The sequence below is a fragment of the Pelobates fuscus genome, chromosome 6 (assembly GCF_036172605.1).
Source record: "Pelobates fuscus isolate aPelFus1 chromosome 6, aPelFus1.pri, whole genome shotgun sequence".
NCBI classification, from domain to species: Eukaryota; Metazoa; Chordata; class Amphibia; order Anura; family Pelobatidae; genus Pelobates; species Pelobates fuscus.
Genome location: NC_086322.1, coordinates 189,787,703 through 189,811,110, shown reverse-complemented (window position 1 = coordinate 189,811,110; position 23,408 = coordinate 189,787,703). Strand labels below are relative to the sequence as shown.

General features: G+C 42.0%; 1 protein-coding gene across 2 annotated transcripts in view; it reads right to left on the bottom strand.

Annotated features, from left to right (window-relative positions):
* RAP1GDS1 (Rap1 GTPase-GDP dissociation stimulator 1) overlaps positions 1–23,408 on the bottom strand; it is a 138,429-nt gene that overhangs the window by 2,714 nt on the left and 112,307 nt on the right. For both annotated transcript variants that reach the window (XM_063458611.1, XM_063458612.1), the window contains 2 exons: positions 9,477–9,603; positions 6,925–7,053 (listed from right to left, as the gene is read on the bottom strand). In XM_063458611.1, the coding sequence (XP_063314681.1) occupies positions 6,925–7,053; positions 9,477–9,603 (256 nt within the window). The remainder of the gene's footprint in view (positions 1–6,924; positions 7,054–9,476; positions 9,604–23,408) is intronic.

The window sequence follows — 23,408 nt, the reverse complement described above, 5'->3', positions numbered from 1 at the left end:
TCAGTAAGTCTGTCAGTAAGTCTGTCAGTAAGTCTGTCAGTAAGTCTGTCAGTGTGTGTGTGTCAGTGTATGTGTCAGTGTGCCTGTCAGTGTGCCTGTCAGTGTGCCTGTCAGTGTGTCTGTCAGTGTGTCTGTCAGTATGCCTGTCAGTGTGTGTGTCAGTTTGTCTGTCAGTATGCCTGTCAGTGTATATGTCAGTATGTGTGTCAGTATGTCTGTCAGTGTGTGTGTATGTCTGTCAGTGTGTGTGTCAGTGTGTGTGTGTGTCAGTATTCCTGTCAGTGTATGTGTCAGTATTCCTGTCAGTGTATGTGTCAGTGTGTCTGTCAGTGTGTCTGTCAGTGTGTCTGTCAGTGTGTCTGTCAGTGTGCCTGTCAGTGTGCCTGTCAGTGTGCCTGTCAGTGTGCCTGTCAATGTGCCTGTCAGTGTGCCTGTCAGTGTGCCTGTCAGTGTGCCTGTCAGTGTGCCTGTCAATGTGTCTGTCAGTGTGTCTGTCAGTGTGTCTGTCAGTGTGTCTGTCAGTGTGCCTGTCAGTGTGCCTGTCAGTGTGCCTGTCAGTGTGCCTGTCAGTATGCCTGTCAGTATGCGTGTCAGTATGCGTGTCAGTATGTGTGTCAGTATGCCTGTCAGTATGCCTGTCAGTGTGTGTGTCAGTTTGTCTGTCAGTATGCCTGTCAGTGTATATGTCAGTATGTGTGTCAGTATGTCTGTCAGTGTGTGTGTCAGTATGTCTGTCAGTGTATGTCAGTATGTCTGTCAGTGTGTGTCAGTATGCCTGTCAGTGTATGTGTCAGTATGTCTGTCAGTGTATGTGTCAGTATGTCTGTCAGTGTATGTGTCAGTATGTCTGTCAGTGTATGTGTCAGTATGTCTGTCAGTGTATGTGTCAGTATGTCTGTCAGTGTGTGTCCGTATGCCTGTCAGTGTGTGTGTCGTATGTCTGTCAGTGTATGTGTCAGTGTGTGTGTGTCAGTATTCCTGTCAGTGTATGTGTCAGTATTCCTGTCAGTGTATGTGTCAGTATGTCTGTCAGTGTATGTGTCAGTGTATGTGTCAGTGTCAGTATTTGTGTCAGTATGTCTGTCAGTGTGTGTGTCAGTATGTGGGTCTGTATGCCTGTCAGTGTATGTGTCAGTGTGTCAGTATTCCTGTCAGTGTATGTGTCAGTATGTCTGTCAGTGTGTATGTGTCAGTGTATGTCTGTCAGTGTGTATGTGTCAGTGTATGTGTCAGTGTATGTGTCAGTGTATGTGTCAGTGTATGTGTCAGTGTATGTGTCAGTGTATGTGTCAGTGTCAGTATTTGTGTCAGTATGTCTGTCAGTGTGTGTGTGTCAGTATGTGGGTCTGTATGCCTGTCAGTGTGTGTGTCAGTATGTCTGTCAGTTTATGTGTCTGTGTAAGTATGTCTGTCTCTATGTGTCTGTATATCTGTGTGTGTATCTATATGTTGTCATTGTGTGTGTATCTGTATGAAGTCTGTGTGTGTATCTGTGTATCTGCCAGTGTGTCAGGTGTGTATATGTGTGTCTGTGTAACTGCATGTGTGTCAGTGTTTGAATCTTTGTGTATGTCAGGATGTGTATCGGTGTGTCTGTATGTGTGTCAGTGTGTATCTGTATGTTGTCTTTGTGTATTTTGCTGGTATGTGTGTCTGTGTATCGGAATTTGTGTCAGGTTGTGTATCTATGTGTCAGTGTGTCTATATCTACTTGTGTGTTTGTGTGTGTATATGTGCATACATCTCAACATTCACACGCTAACACTACACACAAATACACCCCTGCATTCAAGCTTCAGCACTACATACAAATACACGTCTGTGTTAAACACCAACATTATATGTATACACACCCCTGCATTCAAAAACCAACACTAGACATAAATACATGCTTACATTTAAACGCCAACACCACATACAAACATATTCCATACAAAAACCTGTTTACATTGAAACATACAAAAACTGCTTAGTGTTAAATACAAACCTGCAAACATGGGTAAATGGTAGAGCCTCAGCTGTCAAGGCATTGCTGGAGTTGTACGACAATAGGGAGGCCCAAAAAAATATTCTTGCACCTCTCTACTTTAGGTTGCCACTGTATTAAAGGGACTCTATAGTCTGCATATAAAAGCAAGAAAGACAGGTCCCCCAGCCTTCCTTCTTTCTTTTATATGAACTTACATTTAATTAAAAAAAAATTTGAGGTGTTTTTATATTAAAAACTTACCTCCGTTCCAGCGCCGAGCTCCCAGCCAGGCCGCGCCCCCTTTTTCGTCAAAATGACGAAATCGCGGGGCCCAATAGGACGCTTCTCTGAGAGAAGCGTCAGGGCGATGTGGTGCGCATGCGCGGCTTCGCGCTGCACCAATCGCGTTCTTCATAGAGCGGCATTGACAGCCGCCCTATGAAGAACCTGAGCGCTTTACCGCGCATGTGCGCGGAATGCGCGTTCGCGAGCTGAGCTGTCTGACTGACAGCTCAGCTCGCTTTCTAAAACTATATCAATAAGGGGGGACCTACTGTCCCCCCCCGGCCCCCACCCCTGAGCGGCGGGTGGGGGCCCTAAAATTATCAATAAGGGGGGGGACCTACTGTCCCCCCCCCGGCCCCCACCCCTGTGCGGCGGGTGGGGGCCCTAAAATAAAAAATAAGGGGGGGACCTACTGCCCCCCCCCCCCGGCCCCCACCCCTGAGCGGTGGGTGGGGGCCCTAAAATTCACAATAGGGAGGGGACCTACTGTCCCCCCCCGGCCCCCACGGCTGTGCGGCGGGTGGGGGCCCTAAAATTCACAATAAGGGGGGGGGCCTACTGCCCCCCCCCCCCGGCCCCCACCCCTGAGCGGTGGGTGGGGCCCTAAAATTCACAATAGGGGGGGGACCTACTGTCCCCCCCGGCCCCCACCCCTGAGCGGTGGGTGGGGGCCCTAAAATTCACAATAGGGAGGGGACCTACTGTCCCCCCCGGCCCCCACCCCTGCGGGTGGGTGGGGGCCCTAAATACAAAGGGGGTGGGGACCCTAATTAACCCTCCCCCCCACCCCCCCCCCCAAAAAAATATCTCCCTACCTACCCCCCTCACCCTAAAAATAATGAGTGGGGACCCTTTAACTAAAAACCTGTAAAGAAAAAAAATAAGATAAAAACAACTTACCATTCGATGTTTTCTTTCTTCTAAAATCTTCTTTCTTCAGCCCCAAAAAAGGCCAAATAAAAAGCCATAATAACCGACGCAATAATAAAAAAAAAAAAAAAAAACCAGAGCGCAAAAAAAATAATCCATCTTCACCCATGGAGGGCTCCGCGCAGACTGAGCTCCGCCGGGGGAAGGCTTATAAAGCCTTGCCCCGCCCTGCAATTAGGCTAAGAACACTCTGATTGGTGGGTTTAAGCCAATCAGAGTGCTCTTTGTCATTTTACAAGCGTGGGAAAGTTCTTTGGAATTTTCCCACGCTTGTAAAATGACACAGAGCACTGTGATTGGATGGATTTCAAGCCATCCAATCACATTGCTCTGTGTCATTTTACAAGCGTGGGAAAATTCCAAAGAACTTTCCCACGCTTGTAAAATGACAAAGAGCACTGTGATTGGATGGCTTGAAATCCATCCAATCACAGTGCTCTGTGTCATTTTACAAGCGTGGGAAAATTCCAAAGAACTTTCCCACGCTTGTAAAATGACAAAGAGCACTGTGATTGGATGGATTTCAAGCCATCCAATCACATTGCTCTGTGTCATTTTACAAGCGTGGGAAAATTCCAAAGAACTTTCCCACGCTTGTAAAATGACAAAGAGCACTGTGATTGGATGGCTTGAAATCCATCCAATCACAGTGCTCTGTGTCATTTTACAAGCGTGGGGAAATTCCAAAGAACTTTCCCACGCTTGTAAAATGACAAAGAGCACTCTGATTGGCTTAAACCCACCAATCAGAGTGTTCTTAGCCTAATTGCAGGGCGGGGCAAGGCTTTATAAGCCTTCCCCCGGCGGAGCTCAGTCTGCGCGGAGCCCTCCATGGGTGAAGATGGATTATTTTTTTTTGCGCTCGGGTTTTTTTTTTTTTTTTTTTATTGCGTCGGTTATTATGGCTTTTTATTTGGCCTTTTTTGGGGCTGAAGAAAGAAGATTTTAGAAGAAAGAAAACATCGAATGGTAAGTTGTTTTTATCTTATTTTTTTTTCTTTACAGGTTTTTAGTTAAAGGGTCCCCCCTCATTATTTTTAGGGTGAGGGGGGTAGGTAGGGAGATAAGTTTTTTTGGGGGGGGGGAGGGTTAACTAGGGTCCCCCCACCCACCGCTCAGGGGTGGGGGCCGGGGGGGGGACAATAGGTCCCCCCTTATTGATAATTTTAGGGCCCCCACCCGCCGCACAGGGGTGGGGGCCGGGGGGGGGGGCAGTATGTCCCCCCCTTATTTTTTATTTTAAGGCCCCCACCCACCGCACAGGGGTGGGGCCGGGGGGGGGGACAATAGGTCCCCCCTTATTGATAATTTTAGGGCCCCCACCCGCCGCACAGGGGTGGGGGCCGGGGGGCAGTATGTGCCCCCCTTATTTTTAGGGCCCCCACCCACCGCTCAGGGGTGGGGGCCGGGGGGGGGGGGGGGGGGGGGAGGAGAGTAGGTCCGTCCCCCCCCCCCTTCAACCACTATTGTGGCCAGACAGCATCCCTGTGGGTTCGGGCTTCAGCTGTCAGCTGAAGCCACGCCCACAGCAGTGCTGACAGGCTGTCAGCACACAAAGCGCGTTCACAGTGCTTTGTGTGCTGATAGCCCGTCTGATGCATTCACCCAGAATGCATCGGACGAGAGGCCTTTTTAGGGCCTCTGAACTCGGAAGTCCCTCTGGTGGCCGTCTGATTGACTGCAACAAGAGGTGTTCCAAGCTTCCAATGTAAACACTGCATTTTCTCAGAAAATACAGTGCTTACAAGAAAAAGGCTCCGGGTAGCTGTAGCACTCACCTAAACAACCTCATTAAGCTGAAGTTGTTCAGGTGACTATAGTGTCCCTTTAAGGGTGATAACGTGAGTGCACGCCAGGGGAGGGTGTACAGGGTCCAGGGGGCCCAAGCAAATGCTTTGCCCAGGGTCCAATCAATATTAAAGACGGCCCTGGTCTAAACGCATGTATGTATAGCCCTGTTTGTGAATAGATTTCAACACAATGGTTTGTATTGACCCCCTGACATTTTTCTAAAACTAAAGAGGTTTAAATTTGTTAAACCTCTTGAGAAATATAAACAAGAGATTAATAGAAATATGTTAATATTGTGTACATGTTCCCTACAATAAATGGTCCTCCTTAAAGGACCACTATAGGCACCCAGACCACTTCAGCTTAATGAAGTGGTCTGGGTGCCAGGTCCAGCTAGGGTTAGCCCTTTTTTTTCTATAAACATAGCAGTTTCAGAGAAACTGCTATGTTTATAATAGGGTTAATCCAGCCTCTAGTGGACGTCTCATTGACAGCCGCTAGAGGGCTTGCGTGCTTCTCACTGTGAAAATCACAGTGAGAAGACGCCAGCGTCCATAGGAAAGCATTGTGAATGCTTTCCTATGAGACTGGCTGAATGCGCGCGCGGCTCTTGCCGCGCATGCGCATTCAGCCGAAGAGGAGGAGAGGAGGAGGAGAGCTCCCCACCCGGCGCTGGAGAAAGAGGTAAGTTTAACCCCTTCCTCTCCATCCAGACCGGCAGGAGGGGGCCCCTGAGGGTGGGGGCACTATAGTGGTCCTTTAAAGGTAACCAATAGTCCCAAAAATAGCAATTGCAATTTTGGGATTACAGGTTCCCTTTGAGTTTAAAACGTTTACTTGAATATTACTCACCTTGTTTTGCAGTGCCTCTAGCTCCTCATATGAAAACATCTCAATCTCTTCCAATCCATTACTTCATATAGAAAAGCATGGATTGGAGATGTGCATGTGTGACGCAACACCACTATCCTCCAATCAAAGTCAATCAGAGTTTTACTTGGTCTGGAGGAGGAAGCACCTCTACTGGCTCTTAGGAAGACAGTTGCCAGGGTGGATTTAAGTCTCAGTACAGTTTCCACAATTACGAAATAAAACCTGCAATGTTTTACACTGTAGGGTTAAAGTGACAGGGCCACTGCACCCATATCACTTCGTTGAGATGATGTGGACTGAGTGATTTTAGTGTTCCTTTAAGTTAGTCTTTATTTTCAGAGTAAGTTCACATTATATAAACTATATTATGCCTGCAATAATTGGATAAATCTACTTCTGATTGAACACTTGGAACATTAAGAGACTGTAATACAATGCAATTTGGACTGAAGTATATATATATATATATATATATATATAAGCATACATAAAAGTTAATTTAAAATGTACTTGATTATAAAGCAATTGCTACAAGGATGCAGCCTTATAAGAGAAGATTTGTATGCACAACCCCCCCCCCCCCCCCCCCCCGATGAATCCCATATTGGTGAAATGTGCACTGGATATGTGTTAAGCGGTTTTCTGGATGAAGCACTGATTGTTGAGCCATAAACTCACTATTCTATTGCTTGTTCTTTTATGTTAATGAGTTAGCGATATTTGAAACCATACCATTGCTCAGAAGACATGCACTTAGATTGTGAACAAGGTCAGCAGCTATACAGAGATCTCTGCAACACACCAGCAGTTATCTAGCCAGCACTAGCACAGTAGAAGCAGCGACTAGAGAACTGCAGCACTCACTAAGTGATATTTAGCCCTTTCAAATTCCCCCTACTATTTTGTTTGTTGAATACACTTTAAAATACATTTTCATTTGTTTACAGTCTATCTTGTGAAATGCTTTTGCCAACTATCCACAACGACAAATACAAATATGTTCACAAATCATTAATATGGCAAGTTATATTGTAGTTTTACATGAACAATAAAGAAAAATAAAAAATTATAATTACCTGAGCCCATGACAGCACAGATCAGGACCATTGAATTGTACTTAATCTCTGGAGCACTTTTTTCATCTGACAACAGTTTGTGTAGGACCTGGATTAACTTGGCGCTTTCTAGATCATGCTCTGCTGTTTCTACAAGAGACAAAAAAAGTCTTTGTGAAGGTTTGTGAAATGGGTGAAAATGAATAATATCTAAAAAAAAAAAAAAAAACAAATTGTGAAGTAGAACATCTCTCATATCATGATTTAGAATAAATAAATAATAGCAACCAGTACTGCAATTATGGTAAATATGCCACACTGCCAAAGATGGGGTATATTGACAATGTGGCAGGCCTGTGCAACGTATGATCATATACTGTAACTAAACCCCCATTATTTTTGCCTAAATTAGACGTAAAAAATAAAATAAAAAAAACTAATACAATCTATGAGCTTTGAAGTTGCCGTTTAGTGGATTAGTGATTGTGCTTAAAAGATCACTACAGTGTCAGGAAAACAAAGCGGACACTATAGTGCCCTGAGGGTGACCCCACCCTCAGGGTCTCCCCTCCCGTGGAGCTGAAGGGGTTAAAACCCTTTCAGCAGTTTACCTTATTCCAGCGCCATGCTCCCTCAGCGCTGGCGACCTCTCCTCCCCATCCGACATCAGTGCTTTCCTATGGACCCTCTGCGCGATGGATGCGAAATTCGCATCCTTGTCGCAGATGCGCCTCTAGTGGCTGTCCGGAAGACAGCCACTAGAGGCTGGATTAACCCCGAATGTAAACATAGCAGTTTATCTGAAACTGCTATGTTTGCATCTGAAGGATTAAAACCTTAGGGACCTGGCACCCAGACCACTTCATTGAGCTGAAGTGGTCTGGGTGACTATAGTGTCCCTTTAATCTTGTTTCTTGTACAATGAATTGGCCCCAGCAGCACCCCATTAATGCATGTTAAGGTGAGTGCAAAACCCCTGAGTTTTTTATATATTTATTTGGGAGTCAGGCCAACTCCTTGGTTTTGTACCCCTCCCTGTCCACAGGTACCTCATTCCAGGACCCCATTTACCCTTGTACTGCAGAGAGCCCCAGATGGAATTTTTTTCCCAAGTACCGTATATACTCGAGTATAAGCAGACTCGAGAATAAGCAGAGGCCCCTAATTTTACCCAAAAAAACTGGGAAAACGTATTGACTAGAGTATAAGACTAGGGTGGGAAATGCAGCAGCTACTAGTAAATTTCTAAATAAAATTAGATCCTAAAAAAGTTATAGTAATTGAATATTTATTTACAGTGTGTGTATATAATGAATGCAGTGTGTGTGTGAATGCAGTGTGTGCATATAATGAATGCAGCGTGTGTGTATGAGTGCAGCGTGTGTGTATGAGTGCAGCGTGTGTGTATGAGTGCAGCGTGTGTGTATGAGTGCAGCGTGTGTGTATGAGTGCAGCGTGTGTGTATGAGTGCAGCGTGTGTATGAGTGCAGTGTGTGTGTGTGTTGCAGAGCCTTGGTGGGGGGTGGGCAATTTTATTATAATTTTTTTTTTAAATTATTTTAATAATTTTTTTATTATTATTTTTTATTTTATTTAATTATTTTTTTTTATTATTATTTTATTATTATTTAAAAATAATTTCGTCCCCCCTCCCTGCTTGATACATGGCAGGGAGGGGGGCTCTCACTCCCTCGTGGTCCAGTGGATGGGCACTGTGTAGGAGGGGGCTGGCAGGAAGCACTTACCTCTCCTGCAGCTCCTGTCAGCTCCCTCCTCCTCCGCGCCGGTCCGTTCAGCACCTCTGACAGGTCACAGTGTAAGTCTCGCGGCCGCACTATGACCCCCGCGGCTCTCGCGAGACTTACACTGGGAGCGGACCGAGGTGCTGAACGGACCGGCGCGGAGGAGAAGGGAGCTGATAGGAGCTGCAGGAGAGGTAAGTAAACGCTCTGCAGCCCCCACAGCCCCCAGTCTGTATTATGGCAATGCAAATTGCCATAATACAGACAGTGACTCGAGTATAAGACGAGTTGGGGTTTTTCAGCACAAAAAATGTGCTGAAAAACTCGGCTTATACTCGAGTATATACGGTAAGTGGATTCATCTCATAAGAGTAGACATTAAGCTGTTAGAGTAGGACCCGCCAAAGATGGGGTACATTGATGTTGTGGCAGGATTGTGCAATGTATGATCAGATTCTGTAACTAAACCCCTATTATTTTTGCTTATATAAAAAAAAAAAAAAAAAAAGAAAGAAAAGAAAACTACTAAACTCTGTAAGAAGCCCATGCTGTGCAGAGAATTATGTGATAAGCTCAGCTCTACCATAGAAACATTGTAATTGGACAAGCCACATCCGGGTCTGTGCATAGCTCACAGCAGAGGAAGCAAAGATTTGTGATTTACAGCATATGCCTTTCAAATAAATGACCATTTATCTTCGTAACATATATAATTAGACTAGCATTATTAATATAAACTGTAGAAATCTGAATCTTAGGAGGCACAAGAATTTATCGGTTGCAAAATCAAACTCATAAATGACAGACAATATTATGTTTCAAAATACTCACGTAGTTCTAATGCCGTGATTAATCCCAGAGCAACGAGTGCTTCATTTTGCATTATTACATGCTCACTGGTTGCCATGGTGACTAAGTGCTTGATGCCACCACTTTCAATAATAGTTCTAATTACATCCTACAGAAAAGAAAAATCAAGCCATCAAAAGAAACAAAGTGCACAAAATGTCACGATCCTCATCAATACTGCATGATGTCCAGTTGGCACAAAGCATCACAAAAAAAAAAAAAGGCTTTGTCAAAAAAGGCTAATAGTTGTTAAAACTCCACATAGAGACTGGAATAATGCATCTCTAAGAGGAGATACTGATTGGTGCAGTGCTCCCCCAAAGAGAAGCAGTAGATATGCTAAAATCATCAGTAATGATGATCTCAGCCAGGGAGGAATAGTAGCCGAAGAAATACTGAAGCATTTGGGGGATAGTTGATGGGTAAAAACCTCTTTATTTTACTCTTACCAGAGGTCCCGTAAATCTAACTATGTAGAAGTAATCTCTTATCTTTTATCAGTAAAGTGCTCCTTTTATTCAAAAATCCAATACCCATACATCTCACATACCATGAAGTGGAGACCAAAATATTAAGACCAACATTCAAGTAGGGTAGCATTTGGGAAATAGTGATCACAATATGGTAATTTTTGAAAGAAATTCAAAAAAGCAAAAGCATGTGGGGTATACTAAAACTTATAATTAAAAAAAAAAGCCAATTTCAATAAGATTAGGGCAACTCTACAACATATCGACTGGCATAAACTGAAAAAAACAGGATAAATGTAAACTATTCAAACAAATATTAGAAAGGTACATTTCTCAGTATGTACCATCAGTTAATAAATATAAAAAACAAATTGAAACCAATGTGGCTTAGTAGCGAAGTAAAATGAGATTAAACCTAAGAAAAGGGCAGTTTTAGCATTTAAATTGGACAAATCAGAGACATCCTATATAAGATATAAGGAAGACAATAGTGCTTGCAAAAAGGCAATTAAAGTGGCTAAACTAGAAAATGAGAAATTGATAGCCAAAGAACGCAAAACCAATCCCAAAATCTTTTTCAAGTACATCAATTCAAAAAAAAATAAAAAAATGAAAGTGTAGGTACACTGGAAACAGAGATGGGTCTATTAGCTAATGAAAACCAGGAAAAGGCAGACATTTTAAATAACTATTTCTCTTCAGTATATATTAATGAGGATTCTATGGCAAGAGATATGCAAATGATTTCTGCAAAAAACTTGCAGATAATTTGTGATTGGATGACACGAGACAAGCAGTTAAAGAAAATTAAAGTAAATAAAGCTCCGGGGGCCTGACGGTATTCACCCACAGGTACTTAAGTGAGCCAAGTGGGAAAATAAGTGAACCTCTGTATTTAATTTTTCAAGATTCTTTTGTTTCAGGTATTGTACCAGAGGGTTGGAGGAAGGCAGATGTTGTTCCTATATTTAAAAAGGGTTCAAAATCCTTGCCTGGAAATTATAGACCGGTGAGCTTAACTTCTGTGACTGGGAAAATATCTGAAGGGCTATTAAGGGATAATATTGAGGAATTCATTGGGAAGACCTTTGTTATTAGCAATAATCAACATGGTTTTATGAAACATAGGTCATGTCAAACTAACCTAATTGCATTCTACGAAGAAGTAGAAGTATAGATCAGGGTGCTGCAGTGGATGTGATCTACTTGGATTTTGCTAAGGCATTTGATACAGTTCCTCACAATAGGTTAGTCTTCAAACTAAAAGAAATTGGTCTAGATGATTATTCTTGTTCTTGGGTAGAACATTGGCTTAAGGTTAGAGTACAACGAGTTGTCATTAATGGTACATTATCAGGCTGGACAAAAGTGGTAAGTGGTGTCCCTCAGGGTTCTGTTTTGGGACCGCTTCTATTTAACATATTTATAAGTTATCTTGAAATAGGCATTGAAAGCCATGTTTGAATGTTTGCAGATGACACAAAACTTTGTAAAGTAATAAAATGTGAACAGGATATTGCTTTGCTGCAGAGGGATTTGGATAGATCGGGGGTCTGGGCACTAAAATGGCAGACGAAATTTGCACTTCGGGGTCAAGAATGCACAAGCAACTTATACCCTAAATGGTAGTGAATTAGGGATAACCACACAAGAGAAGGATTTGGGAATTGTTATAGACAACAAATTAGGCAGCAATATGCAATGTCAATCTGTAGTTGCTAAGGCCAGTAAGGTTTTGTCATGTATAAATAGGGGCATCAATTCTCGGGATGAAAATATAATTTTGTCTCTTTATAAATCGCTGGTAAGACCACACCTTGAATATGCTGTGCAATTTTGGGCACCTGTTCTAAAGAAGGATATCATGGCACTAGAAAAAGTGCAGAGACAAGCTTCAAAATTGATTAAAGGAATGGAGCATTTTAGTCACAAAGAAAATGTAAATCTCTTTAGTTTGGAAAAAAAGATGCCTCAGAGGGCATATGATCACATTATACAAATATATTTGGGGCCAGTACAAACCATTATCTGGAAATCTATTCATAAACCAGGCTATACATAGGACATGAGGTCATGCATTTAGGCTGGAAGAAAGGAGATTTCATCTAAGGCAAAGAAAATTACTTTTCTTTTTACAGTAAGAGCAATAAGGATATGGAATTCTCAGCCTGAAGATGTGGTTTTATCAGAGTTCATACAGATGTTTAATCTGCAATTGGATAAATACTTGCAAAAATATAACATACAGGAATATCATTTCTAATTAGTGGAGTAATAGCTGCTTGATCCAAGGAGACATCTGACTGCTATTTTGGGGTCAAGAAGGAATTCTTTCCTAGTTTGTTGCAAAATTGGAAGCGCTTCAGACTAGGATTTTTGCCTTCTTTTGGATCAACAGCAAAAACATATTATTATTATTATTATTATCGCCATTTATATAGCGCCAACAGATTCCGTAGCGCTTTACAATATTTTGAGAGGGGGGGGATGTAACAATAAATAAGACAATTACAAGAAAACTTACAGGAATAATAGGTTGAAGAGGACCCTGCTCAAATGAGCTTACAGTCTATAGGAGGTGGGGTATTAGAAACATTAGGATAGGAAATATCAAGTAGGAGTGAAGCAGAGCTGGAGGAGAGAGCAAAGCACTATCCCATAGGAGAGCAAGCGACAGGTATGTAAGGGAGAGATTACTCTGGGAGGCCATACGCTTTCCTGAAGAGATGGGTTTTAAGGCCCTTCTTAAATGATTGAAGACTAGGGGAGAGTCTGATGGCAGTAGGCACGTTATTCCATAGGAGAGGAGCCGCCCGTGAGAGGTCCTGCAAGCGTGAGTTGGCCGTACGGGTGCGAGCAGCGGTCAGGAGGTGGTCGCGGGCAGAGCGGAGGGTACGAGGAGGGGCATACCTCTGGATCAGTGAAGAGATATAAGAGGGGTTGGAATTGTTCAGTGCTTTAAATGTATGGGTTAGCACTTTGAATTGACTCCTATAGGATACAGGGAGCCAATGTAAGGACTGGCAGAGGGGCGAGGTGTGAGAGGACCGACTGGATAGGAAAATCAGTCTAGCTGCAGCATTCATTACAGACTGTAGCGGGGCAGTACGGCTTTTGGGGAGACCAATCAGGAGAGGGTTACAGTAATCCATGCGGGAAATTACTAGAGCATGGACAAGCTCCTTGGTAGCATCTTGCGTAAGAAAGGGGCGGATGCGGGCTATGTTTTTGAGTTGGAACCTACAGGACTTGGCAACAAACTGGATGTGAGACTCAAAGGTGAGACCAGAGTCAAGTATGATGCCAAGACAGCGCGCTTGTAGGGATGGACTTATGTGGATATCACTGACTTGAAGGGAGAGTGAGAGAGGAGGATCAGTATTAGGAGGAGGAAAGACAAGGAGTTCAGTTTTAGAGAGGTTAAGTTTGAGAAAGCGTGACGACATCCAGTCAGAGATGGAAGAGAGGCAAGCAGTGACACGTTGCAGGACGGCCGGGGAGAAGTCCGGTGAGGAGAGGTATATCTGAGTGTCATCAGCGTACAGGTGGTAGTTGAATCCAAAAGAGGCAATAAGTTTTCCAAGAGAGGCAGTATAAAGAGAAAATAGAAGGGGACCAAGGACAGAGCCTTGTGGAACTCCAACCGAGACAGGGCGAGGGGAGGAGGTATCCTTGGAAAAGGAGACACTAAATGAGCGTTGGGAGAGATAGGAGGAAAACCAAGAGAGGACAGAGTCACAGAGACCGAGTGATTGAAGAGTTTGAAGGAGGAGAGCATGATCAACTGTGTCAAAGGCAGCAGAGAGGTCAAGGAGAATTAATATGGAGTAGTGACCTTTGGATTTAGCGGAGATTAGGTCATTAGTCACTTTGATAAGAGCGGTCTCAGTAGAGTGGAGAGGGCGGAAGCCAGACTGAAGAGGGTCAAGGAGAGAGTTGGAATATGTGAGGAAGGCTGAAAGTAACTATGTAAAAGATGCAAGGGGAGTTATCAGAGCCCCATAGACACATAGAATTTCATGTAATTATTTAATCACATGGCATTTTTGAATTCAGCATTTTCATTAAGTGCACATGACTCTATAGTCACATTTACAAAAGTATACCGCTAGTCTTTCTTAAAGCTTAACTATAGCAACAAAGCAACCAAGCCATGCATACAAATATTAAGGATGAATATAAACTTATAGAATGAAACAGACATTAAGAACAATTAAGTTATGACACAGTCTTCAGCCCTTAAGGATGGCAGCAATTGTACAAGTTCTGAACCAAAAGAAAATCTAGAATTTGCACAATATGTCTGTTCAGCCATAATTTACCTCATATTTCATATTAAGTGCACCCACACATATTTTTGTTGAGAAAAAACAGGGCTTTTATTTCACATCAAATATTTATATATGAAACGATTTTATATGAATAAAATCCAAAAAGCTTCCTCCTTCAGCAAATTGAAGGACATTAAATGAATAGTATGTTTTTGTTTTTATGTATGTATGTATGTATGCTACATGCTATTAATCCACAGATGATTTAAAACAGAAGAAAAAGAGATAGAGAAAGGAGAAAGATATGGTAGAGGAAAGGGCAAAAAAGAGAAAGGGAGGTGAAAGGAAGGAAGAGAAATAGAGATAGGAAGGGAAAGAGGAGGAAATGTAGGAATAGAATAGATGAAAAAAGAAGTATAAAAGGAAAACAATGGAAAACAGGAAGTAAAAGGGGAAACGAGGTTGAAATAGATAATTCACATTTATATCTTATCAAATAACAATTGGCCTTTTTGCTTACAGATCCTGACATGCTTGTAGAGACTCTTCCCTAGATCTACTGGGAATATAACTTGGTTGCTGCTTCAAAGTGTGTGATTGGAGGTATTCTGGAGATAAACTGGAGGCAATCTGAGATATACAGGAGGACAAAAAATAATAATATTTGTTTGATTTAAATTATTCACCTCATTAAAATGGCAGACTTGGTCCAGTGTAATAGTTGTTATGCATTTGTTTCACGTTCCACTTTTTGGAGATTTGGATGCTGTCTAATCTGTAGACAGTTGTCTATATTGCGACAGGCGATTGTTTTTTTAAAGTCTGAGATTTGTAAATTATCTGGTAAACAAACTCAGGCTGCAACTGCTGCAAAGTCACTACCGCAGAGACGTATTGGGAATGGCAGTTGGATTACTGAAGGATCTGGTAGACTTAAGGCATATAGCACAATCTTTTGCTCTACATAATTCATTTGCAGCACTTTTAGAGTGTAATGGTGTTATGGAGATAGGCTCAGGCACCAAGTGTAGTGGTGTTATGGAGACAGGCTCAGGCATTGAGGGTAGTGGTGTTGTGGAGACAGGCTCACGCACCGAATGTAGTGGTATTATGGAGACAGGCTTGGAGACTATGGTGAGGCCTAGAATGCAGTTGTTAGGGGATTCTATCATGGGGTGTGGAGATGGACAATGGTGGTCTTGTGAGATGCCTTCCCAGAGCTACTGCTCTCAGAGACAGGAGACGTATTTGTAATATTGTTAAGCAAGCAAAGCAGGAAGGGGAATTGGATGTACTTGTCCATCTAGGGACAAATGACTTGGCTTGCAATGAGGTTTCAGAGGTAAAGAAAGTTTTCAGTGTTTTTGCCAATGATATATGGCAGGTTGCTTCCACGCTGTCATTCTCTGAAGTTCTGCATGTTCATAACACTCAGAACGACAGGCGGATGCGTATTAGGGACTTTAACTTGTGGCTTGGTGAATGGTGTCGGGAGCAAGGATTTGGCTTAATTTCTCATGGTAGCTCTGTTTGGAATGGAAATAAATAGGTATGCACCGAAATTTCCGGCCTAAAATGGACCTAACCCATTTCGGCCGAAAATCTGTAAAATCTGCCAAAACTTTAAATTCCTATTGACAGCCCCCCACCCGGCACTGCCCCCACTGACAACCCCCATGACACGGATCCCACTCCTGTGCCGTTTCCAGATGAGCAGTGAGCGGGCTGTGCCCGGTGTCCCCAGTCTGGGCTGCCCGCAGGGACCGGCCTTGGTGGGAAATGGTGGACAGGGAGGACCTCCGGACGGTACCTGTCAAAGGGAATCCCACAGGGGAGGGAAACCATTGAACGCGGCTGCTGTTCACTTCCCAGCTATTACCTGGGATCCCGAGATTCACCATCCGAGTCCGGCGGCGGAGGGGAGTCTCTGATACCGGCGGAGAGCGGGGAGCAGGACTCTGCTCTCAGACCCACCCACCAGGTGGCCCCTTCTATGTGCAATATGTGCGGCAAACAGGGGTGGGAGGTAATACAGGAAACCACAGAGCAGCTATGAATCCTTTTATTCCAGAAGTTTGGTCCTTAAGGGGTTAAACAGAACCAAAAAAAAAAACACCCCCTTTTCGTGAATGGAAACTTCCATTTTTTTGGACACTTCATCTCTACATAGTGGGTGGGCCTCACAGGAAAAGTGCTGCCCTGTAATATTCTTAATTTAATATTTTTTATTTTTTTTTATGTGGTTAAAAATGTTCCCCAATGTTTAACAAAGATGTGTTTGTAATGGCTGTGATATAAAATTAAATGTTAATTCAGTTGTATTCAGCAACTTTCTGTAACTGAGCACCCCCTTCATCGTCAGTAATGGAGATAGAAGCTATGGTATTTCCAACACCCTCGCTCTGTCACCAATCATCCCCTCCCTCAGTCACTGTCACCAATCATCCCCTCCCTCAGTCACTGTCACCAGTGACCCCCTCCCTCAGTCACTCTGCCACCTCCTCCCTCAGTCACTTTGTCAACCCCTCCCTCAGTCAGTGCCACCAGTCACTCCCTCCATCACTCACTGTCACCAGTCACCCCTTCCCTTAGTCACTCTGTCACCAGTCACCATCTCCCACATGGTGTCTAATAGTCTAATTTTAATAAAATTATAGAAAAAACTATTTTAAAATCATTTGGGAAAAAAAAAAGTAATTTTCGGTTTCGGCCCAGAATTTTCATTTCGGTGCATCTCCAGAAATAAACTGTACAAAAAGGATGGTTTGCATCTTTCTCAAAAGCGAACAAATGTTCCCAGTGAGCAGTTCAGAGGTTTTGCTAGGATGTATTTAAACTAAGAGTGTGATAAAACCTCAATCCAATTGCCACCCAAAACGAGGACAGAAGGTGCTTGTAGCATGTGTGTTAAAAAATGATAAGCTTAGAGTCATGTCTACAAATGCTCACAGTTTTGGGAATAAGATACATGAACTTGTGGCAAGAATGGCAAATGATAATGTAGATTTAGTCGCTGTTACTAAGACATGGTATAATGAGAAAAATGACTGGGACATAGTATTACCAGGGTATTCTTTAAATAGAAAAGACAAGGATGGCAAGAAAGGGGGAGAGATGGCCCTGTATGTGAAGGATAGCATAAAATCTAGCCTAATACAAGTTAGTTGGGCGAACATAGAGTCCATTTGGGTTACGTTCGAATTTGGTAATCACACAGTAACTCGATAAGGTGTGATTTATAGGCCCCCAGGACAAATAGAGTTAGATAATTTACTAGTTGAGGAAATAGCTAAAATGACAAAGGGGGAAGTTATCATCATGGGTGACTTTAATCTTCCTGATGTGAATTGGAAAACTAAAATAGCTGCTTGTGCCAGGAGGACACATATTCTAAACTCCCTACTGGGATTGTCTCTAAAACAAGTCGTTGAGGAGCCAACTCGTAAAGAGGTCATACTAGATTTAGTGTTAACAAATGGAGATTTGGTATCAGATATTACTGTAGGTGAAAGTTTAGGATCCAGTGATAATCAGTCAGTGTGGTTTAATATAAGAACAGTGACTGAGTCACACCACACACAAACAAAAGTTTTAGACTTTAGAAAAAGACTTGAATTTCTAAAATTAGAATATGTGTAAAGGGGTCATTATCAGACTGGAGCAATTTGAATGGAATCCAATAGAAATTCGATTTAAAAGTTGCCCTGCTGAAGGCAACATAAAATTGCATTAGGCTTGTCAGTAAATGCAAAAAATTCAAGAAACCACTGTGGTACTCCACAGATGTGGCCAAAATAGTAAAAAACAGAAAGTTAGCATTTAGGAATTATTTAAAAAAAAAAAAAAAAACAGAGTCAGGAAGACAGAATGATCTATAAGATTAGGCAGAAAGAGTCTAGGCAAGTTATAATAGCTTCCAAATCACATAAGATCAAGAGAAAATAGCACAGTCAGTAAAAAACCAAGAAGGGGACAAAACATTTTTTAGATACATAAATGAGAAAAGGAAAGTAAAGCAAGGATTAGTTAGATTAAAAACAAAAGAAGGAAGGTATGTAGAAGAGGATAAAGGTCTAGCTGACTGCCTCAATGAATATTGTTGTTCAGTATTTACAGATAAAAATGAAGGAAAGGGGCCTCCGTTAGGGAAAAAGGACAAATTAGTAATTTGTTACATGTGAGTTTACAGAGGAAGAGGTTCTATTTCAACTTTCAAAAGTTAAGACAAATAAGTTAATGGGCCTAATGGAATGCACACAAAGTTCGTAAAAGAGCTTAGTGGTGTACTAGCAAACCCATTTGACCAATCATTGTTAAAGGACCACTATAATGCCAGGAAAACAAACTCTCTTTCCTAGCACTATGGTGCCCTAAGGGTGCCCCCACCCTCATGGCCCACCTCCCGCCGGGCTGAAGTTGGAGGAAGGGTTTAAACACTTACCTTTCTCCAGCGCCGGGCTCCCTCGGCGCTGGGGACTCTCCTCCTCCTTTGGATGTCATCGGCTGAATGCGCATGCGCGGCAAGAGCCGCGCGCGCAGTCAGTCCATAGGAAAGCATTCTCAATGCTTTCCTATTGACGCTAGCATCTTCTCACTGTGAAAATAACAGTGAGAAGCGCCTCTAGTGGCTGTCAATGAGACAGCCACTAGAGGCTGGCTTAACCCTACTGTAAACATAGCAGGTTCTCTGAAACTGCTATGTTTACAGCTGCAGGGTTAACCCTAGAGGGTCCTGGCACCGAGACCACTTTTGAGCTGAAGTGGTCTGGGTGCCTATAGTGGTCCTTTAACAGCAGTTCCAAAAGATTGGAAGTTAGCGAATGTTGTGCCCATTCACAAGAAAGGTAGTAGGGAGGAGTCGGGCAACTATAGGCTAGTAAGTCTTACTTCAGTAGTGGGGAAAATAATGGAAACCCTGTTAAAGGATCGGAATGTTGAACATCTAAAAACACATGGATTTCAAGATCAGAGACAACATGGGTTTAACTTCAGGGAGATCATGCCAAACTAATCTTATTAATTTTTTTAATTGGGTAACTAAAATAATAGATCAGGGTGGTGCAGTAGACGTTGCTTAGCTAGATTTCAGTAAGGCTTTTGACACTGTTACATAGAAACATAGAATGTGACGGCAGATAAGAACCATTCGGCCCATCTAGTCTGCCCAGTTTTCTAAATACTTTCATTAGTCCCTGGCCTTATCTTATAGTTAGGATAGCCTTATGCCTATCCCACGCATGCTTAAACTCCTTTACTGTGTTAACCTCTACCACTTCAGCTGGAAGGCTATTCCATGCATCAACTACCCTCTCAGTAAAGTAATACTTCCTGATATTATTTTTAAACCTTTTTCCCTCTAATTTAAGACTATGTCCTCTTGTTGTGGTAGTTTTTCTTCTTTTAAATATAGTCTCCTCCTTTACTGTGTTGATTCCCTTTATGTATTTAAATGTTTCTATCATATCCCCCCTGTCTCGTCTTTCCTCCAAGCTATACATGTTAAGATCCTTTAACCTTTCCTGGTAAGTTTTATCCTGCAATCCATGAACCAGTTTAGTAGCCCTTCTTTGAACTCTCTCTAAGGTATCAATATCCTTCTGAAGATAGGGTCTCCAGTACTGTGTACAGTACTCCAAGTGAGGTCTCACCAGTGTTCTGTACAATGGCATAAGCACTTCCCTCTTTCTACTGCTAATACCTCTCCCTATACAACCAAGCATTCTGATAGCATTTCCTGCTGCTCTATTACATTGTCTGCCTACCTTTAAGTCATCAGAAATAATCACCCCTAAATCCCTTTCCTCAGATGTTGAGGTTAGGACTCTCAAATATTCTGCACTCTGCCCTTGGGTTTTTACGTCCAAGATGCATTATCTTGCGCTTATCCACATTAAATGTCAGTTGCCACAACTCTGACCATTTTTCTAGTTTACCTAAATCATTAGCCATTTGGCTTATCCCTCCTGGAACATCAACCCTGTTACATATCTTAGTATCATCCGCAAAAAGACACACCTTACCATCAAGACCTTCTGCAATATCACTAATAAAAATATTAAAGAGAATGGGTCAAAGTACAGATCCCTGAGGTACCCCACTGGTGACAAGTCCAAGCTTCGAATATACTCCATTGACTACAACCCTCTGTTGCCTGTCACTCAGCCACTGCCTTACCCATTCAACAATATTGGAATCCAAAATCAAAGATTGTAGTTTATTGATAAGCCTTCTATGTGCAACAGTGTCAAAAGCCTTACTGAAATCTAGGTAAGCAATGTCTACTGCACCACCCTGATCTATAATTTTAGTTACCCAATCAAAAAAATCAATAAGATTAGTTTGGCATGATCTCCCTGAAGTAAACCCATGTTGTCTCTGATCTTGAAATCCATGTGTTTTTAGATGTTCAACAATCCTAACCTTTAACATGGTTTCCATCACTTTCCCCACTACTGAAGTAAGGCTTACTGGCCTATAGTTGCCCGACTCCTCCCTATTACCTTTCTTGTGAATGGGCACAACATTCGCTAACTTCCAATCTTCTGGGACTACTCCTGTTATCAATGATTGGTTAAATAAATCTGTTAATGATTTTGCTAGTACACCACTAAGCTCTTTTAATAGCTTTGGGTGTATTCCATCTGGTCCCATTGACTTATTTGTCTTTACTTTTGACAGTTGAAATAGAACCTCTTCCTCTGTAAACTCACGTGTAATAAATGACTCCTTTATCCTTTTTCTTAACGGAGGTCCCTTTCCTTCATTTTCATCTGTAAATACCGAACAAAAATATTCATTGAGACAGTCAGCTAGACCTTTATCCTCATCTACATACCTTCCTTCTTTTGTTTTTAATCTAACTAATCCTTGTTTTACTTTTCTTTTCTCATTTAGGTATCTAAAAAAAGTTTTGTCCCCCTTTTTTACTGACTGTGCTATTTTCTCTTCTGTGTGTGATCTGGAAGCTCTTATAACTTGCTTAGCCTCTTACTGCCTAATCTTATATGTCATTCTGTCTTCCTCACTCTGGTTTTTTTTATAATTACTAAATGCTAACTTTTTGTTTTTTACTATTTTGGCCACATCTGCGGAGTACCACAGTGGTTTCTTGCTTTTACTGACAAGCCTAATGCAATTTTCTGTTGCCTTCAGTAGTGCAACTTTTAAATAATCCCATTTCTTTTGGACTCCATTTAAGTTGATCCAGTCTGATAATGACTCCTTTACACATATTCTAATTTTAGAAAAGTCTGTTTTTCTAAAGTCTAAAACTTTTGTTTTTGTGTGGTGTGACTCAGTCACTGTTCTTATATTAAACCACACTGACTGATGATCACTGGATCCTAAACTTTCACCTACAGTAATATCTGATACCAAATCTCCATTTGTTAACACTAAATCTAGTATGGCCTCTTTACGAGTTGGCTCCTCAACGACTTGTTTTAGAGACAATCCCAGTAGGGAGTTTAGAATATGTGTGCTCCTGGCACAAGTAGCTATTTTTGTTTTCCAATTCACATCAGGAAGATTAAAGTCACCCATGATGATAACTTCCCCCTTCATTGTCATTTTAGCTATTTCTTCAACTAGTAGATTATCTAACTCTTCAATTTGTCCTGGGGGCCTATAAATCACACCTACACGAGTTACTGTGTGATTACCAAATTCTAACATAACCCAAACGGACTCTATGTTCGCACTGTTGCACATAGAAGGCTTATCAATAAACTGCAATCTTTAAGTTTGGGTTCCAATATTGTTGAATGGGTAAGGCAGTGGCGGAGTGACAGGCAACAGAGGGTTGTAGTCAATGGAGTATATTCGAGGCATGGGATTGTCACCAGTGGGGTACCTCAGGGATCTGTACTTGGACCCATTCTCTTTAATATTTTTATTAGTGATATTGCAGAAGGTCTTGATGGCAAGATATGTCTTTTTGCTGATGATACTAAGATATGTAACAGGGTTGATGTTCCAGGAGGGATAAGCCAAATGACAAATGATTTAGGTAAACTAGAAAAATTGTCAGAACTGTGGCAACTGACATTTAATATGGATTAGTGCAAGATAATGCATATTGGACGTAAAAACCCAAGGGCAGAGTACAGAATATTTGATCAAGTCCTAACCTAAACATCTGAGGTAAGGGATTTAGGGGTGATTATTTCTGTTGACTTAAAAGGTAGGCAGACAATGTAAAAGAGCAGCAGGAAATGCTAGCAGAATGCTTGGTTGCAGAGGGAGAGGTATTAGCAGTAGAAAGAGGGAAGTGCCCATGTCATTGTACAGAACACTGGTGAGACCTCCCTACGCAGGACTGCAGACCGTATCTCCAGAAGGATATTAATACTTTAGAGAGAGTTCAGAAAAGGGCTACTAAACTGGTTCATGGATTGCAGGATAACATTTACAAGGAAAGGTTAAAGGACCTTAACATGTATAGCTTGGAGGAAAGACGAGACAGGGGGGATATGATAAAAACATTTAAACACATAAAGGGAATCAACACAGTAAAGGAGGAGACTTTATTTAAAAGAAGAAAAACTACCACAACAAGAGGACAGTCTTAAATTAGAGGGGCAAAGGTTTAAAAATAATATCAGGAAGTATTACTTTACTGAGAGGGTAGTGGATGCATGGAATAGCCTTCCAGCTGAAGTGGTAGAGGTTAACACAGTAAAGGAGTTTAAGCATGCATATGATGGGCATAAGGCTATCCTAACTATCAGATAAGGCCATGGACTAGTATTTAGAATATTGGGCAGACTAGATGGGCAGAATGGTTCTTATCTGTTGTCACAGTCTATGTTTCTATTGTCTTTCTTGTATTCGAATATTGTTAATAATTCTATTAAGTCATTTTTGTCCAAGATATACTTATTTCATATTGAAGTTTTTCTAATTGTCCTTTTGTACTAATAAAAAATAATAAATAAAATTAAAAAAGTGTGAATAATTAAAGGGACACTGTAGGCACCCAGACTACTTCAGCTTAATGAAGTCTGGATGCTGTGACCTTTTTGCACTTAGTGCTACAATGTAAAACATTGCAGTTCCAGAGCTCTAAGTTTGCCCTATCTGGCTGTCTACCAGACAGCCACTGGGGGAGCTTCCGGAATCCAAACGGACCTTTGACTCGTTATTGAATGCTGGGCGTCCTAATCGGCGCTGGA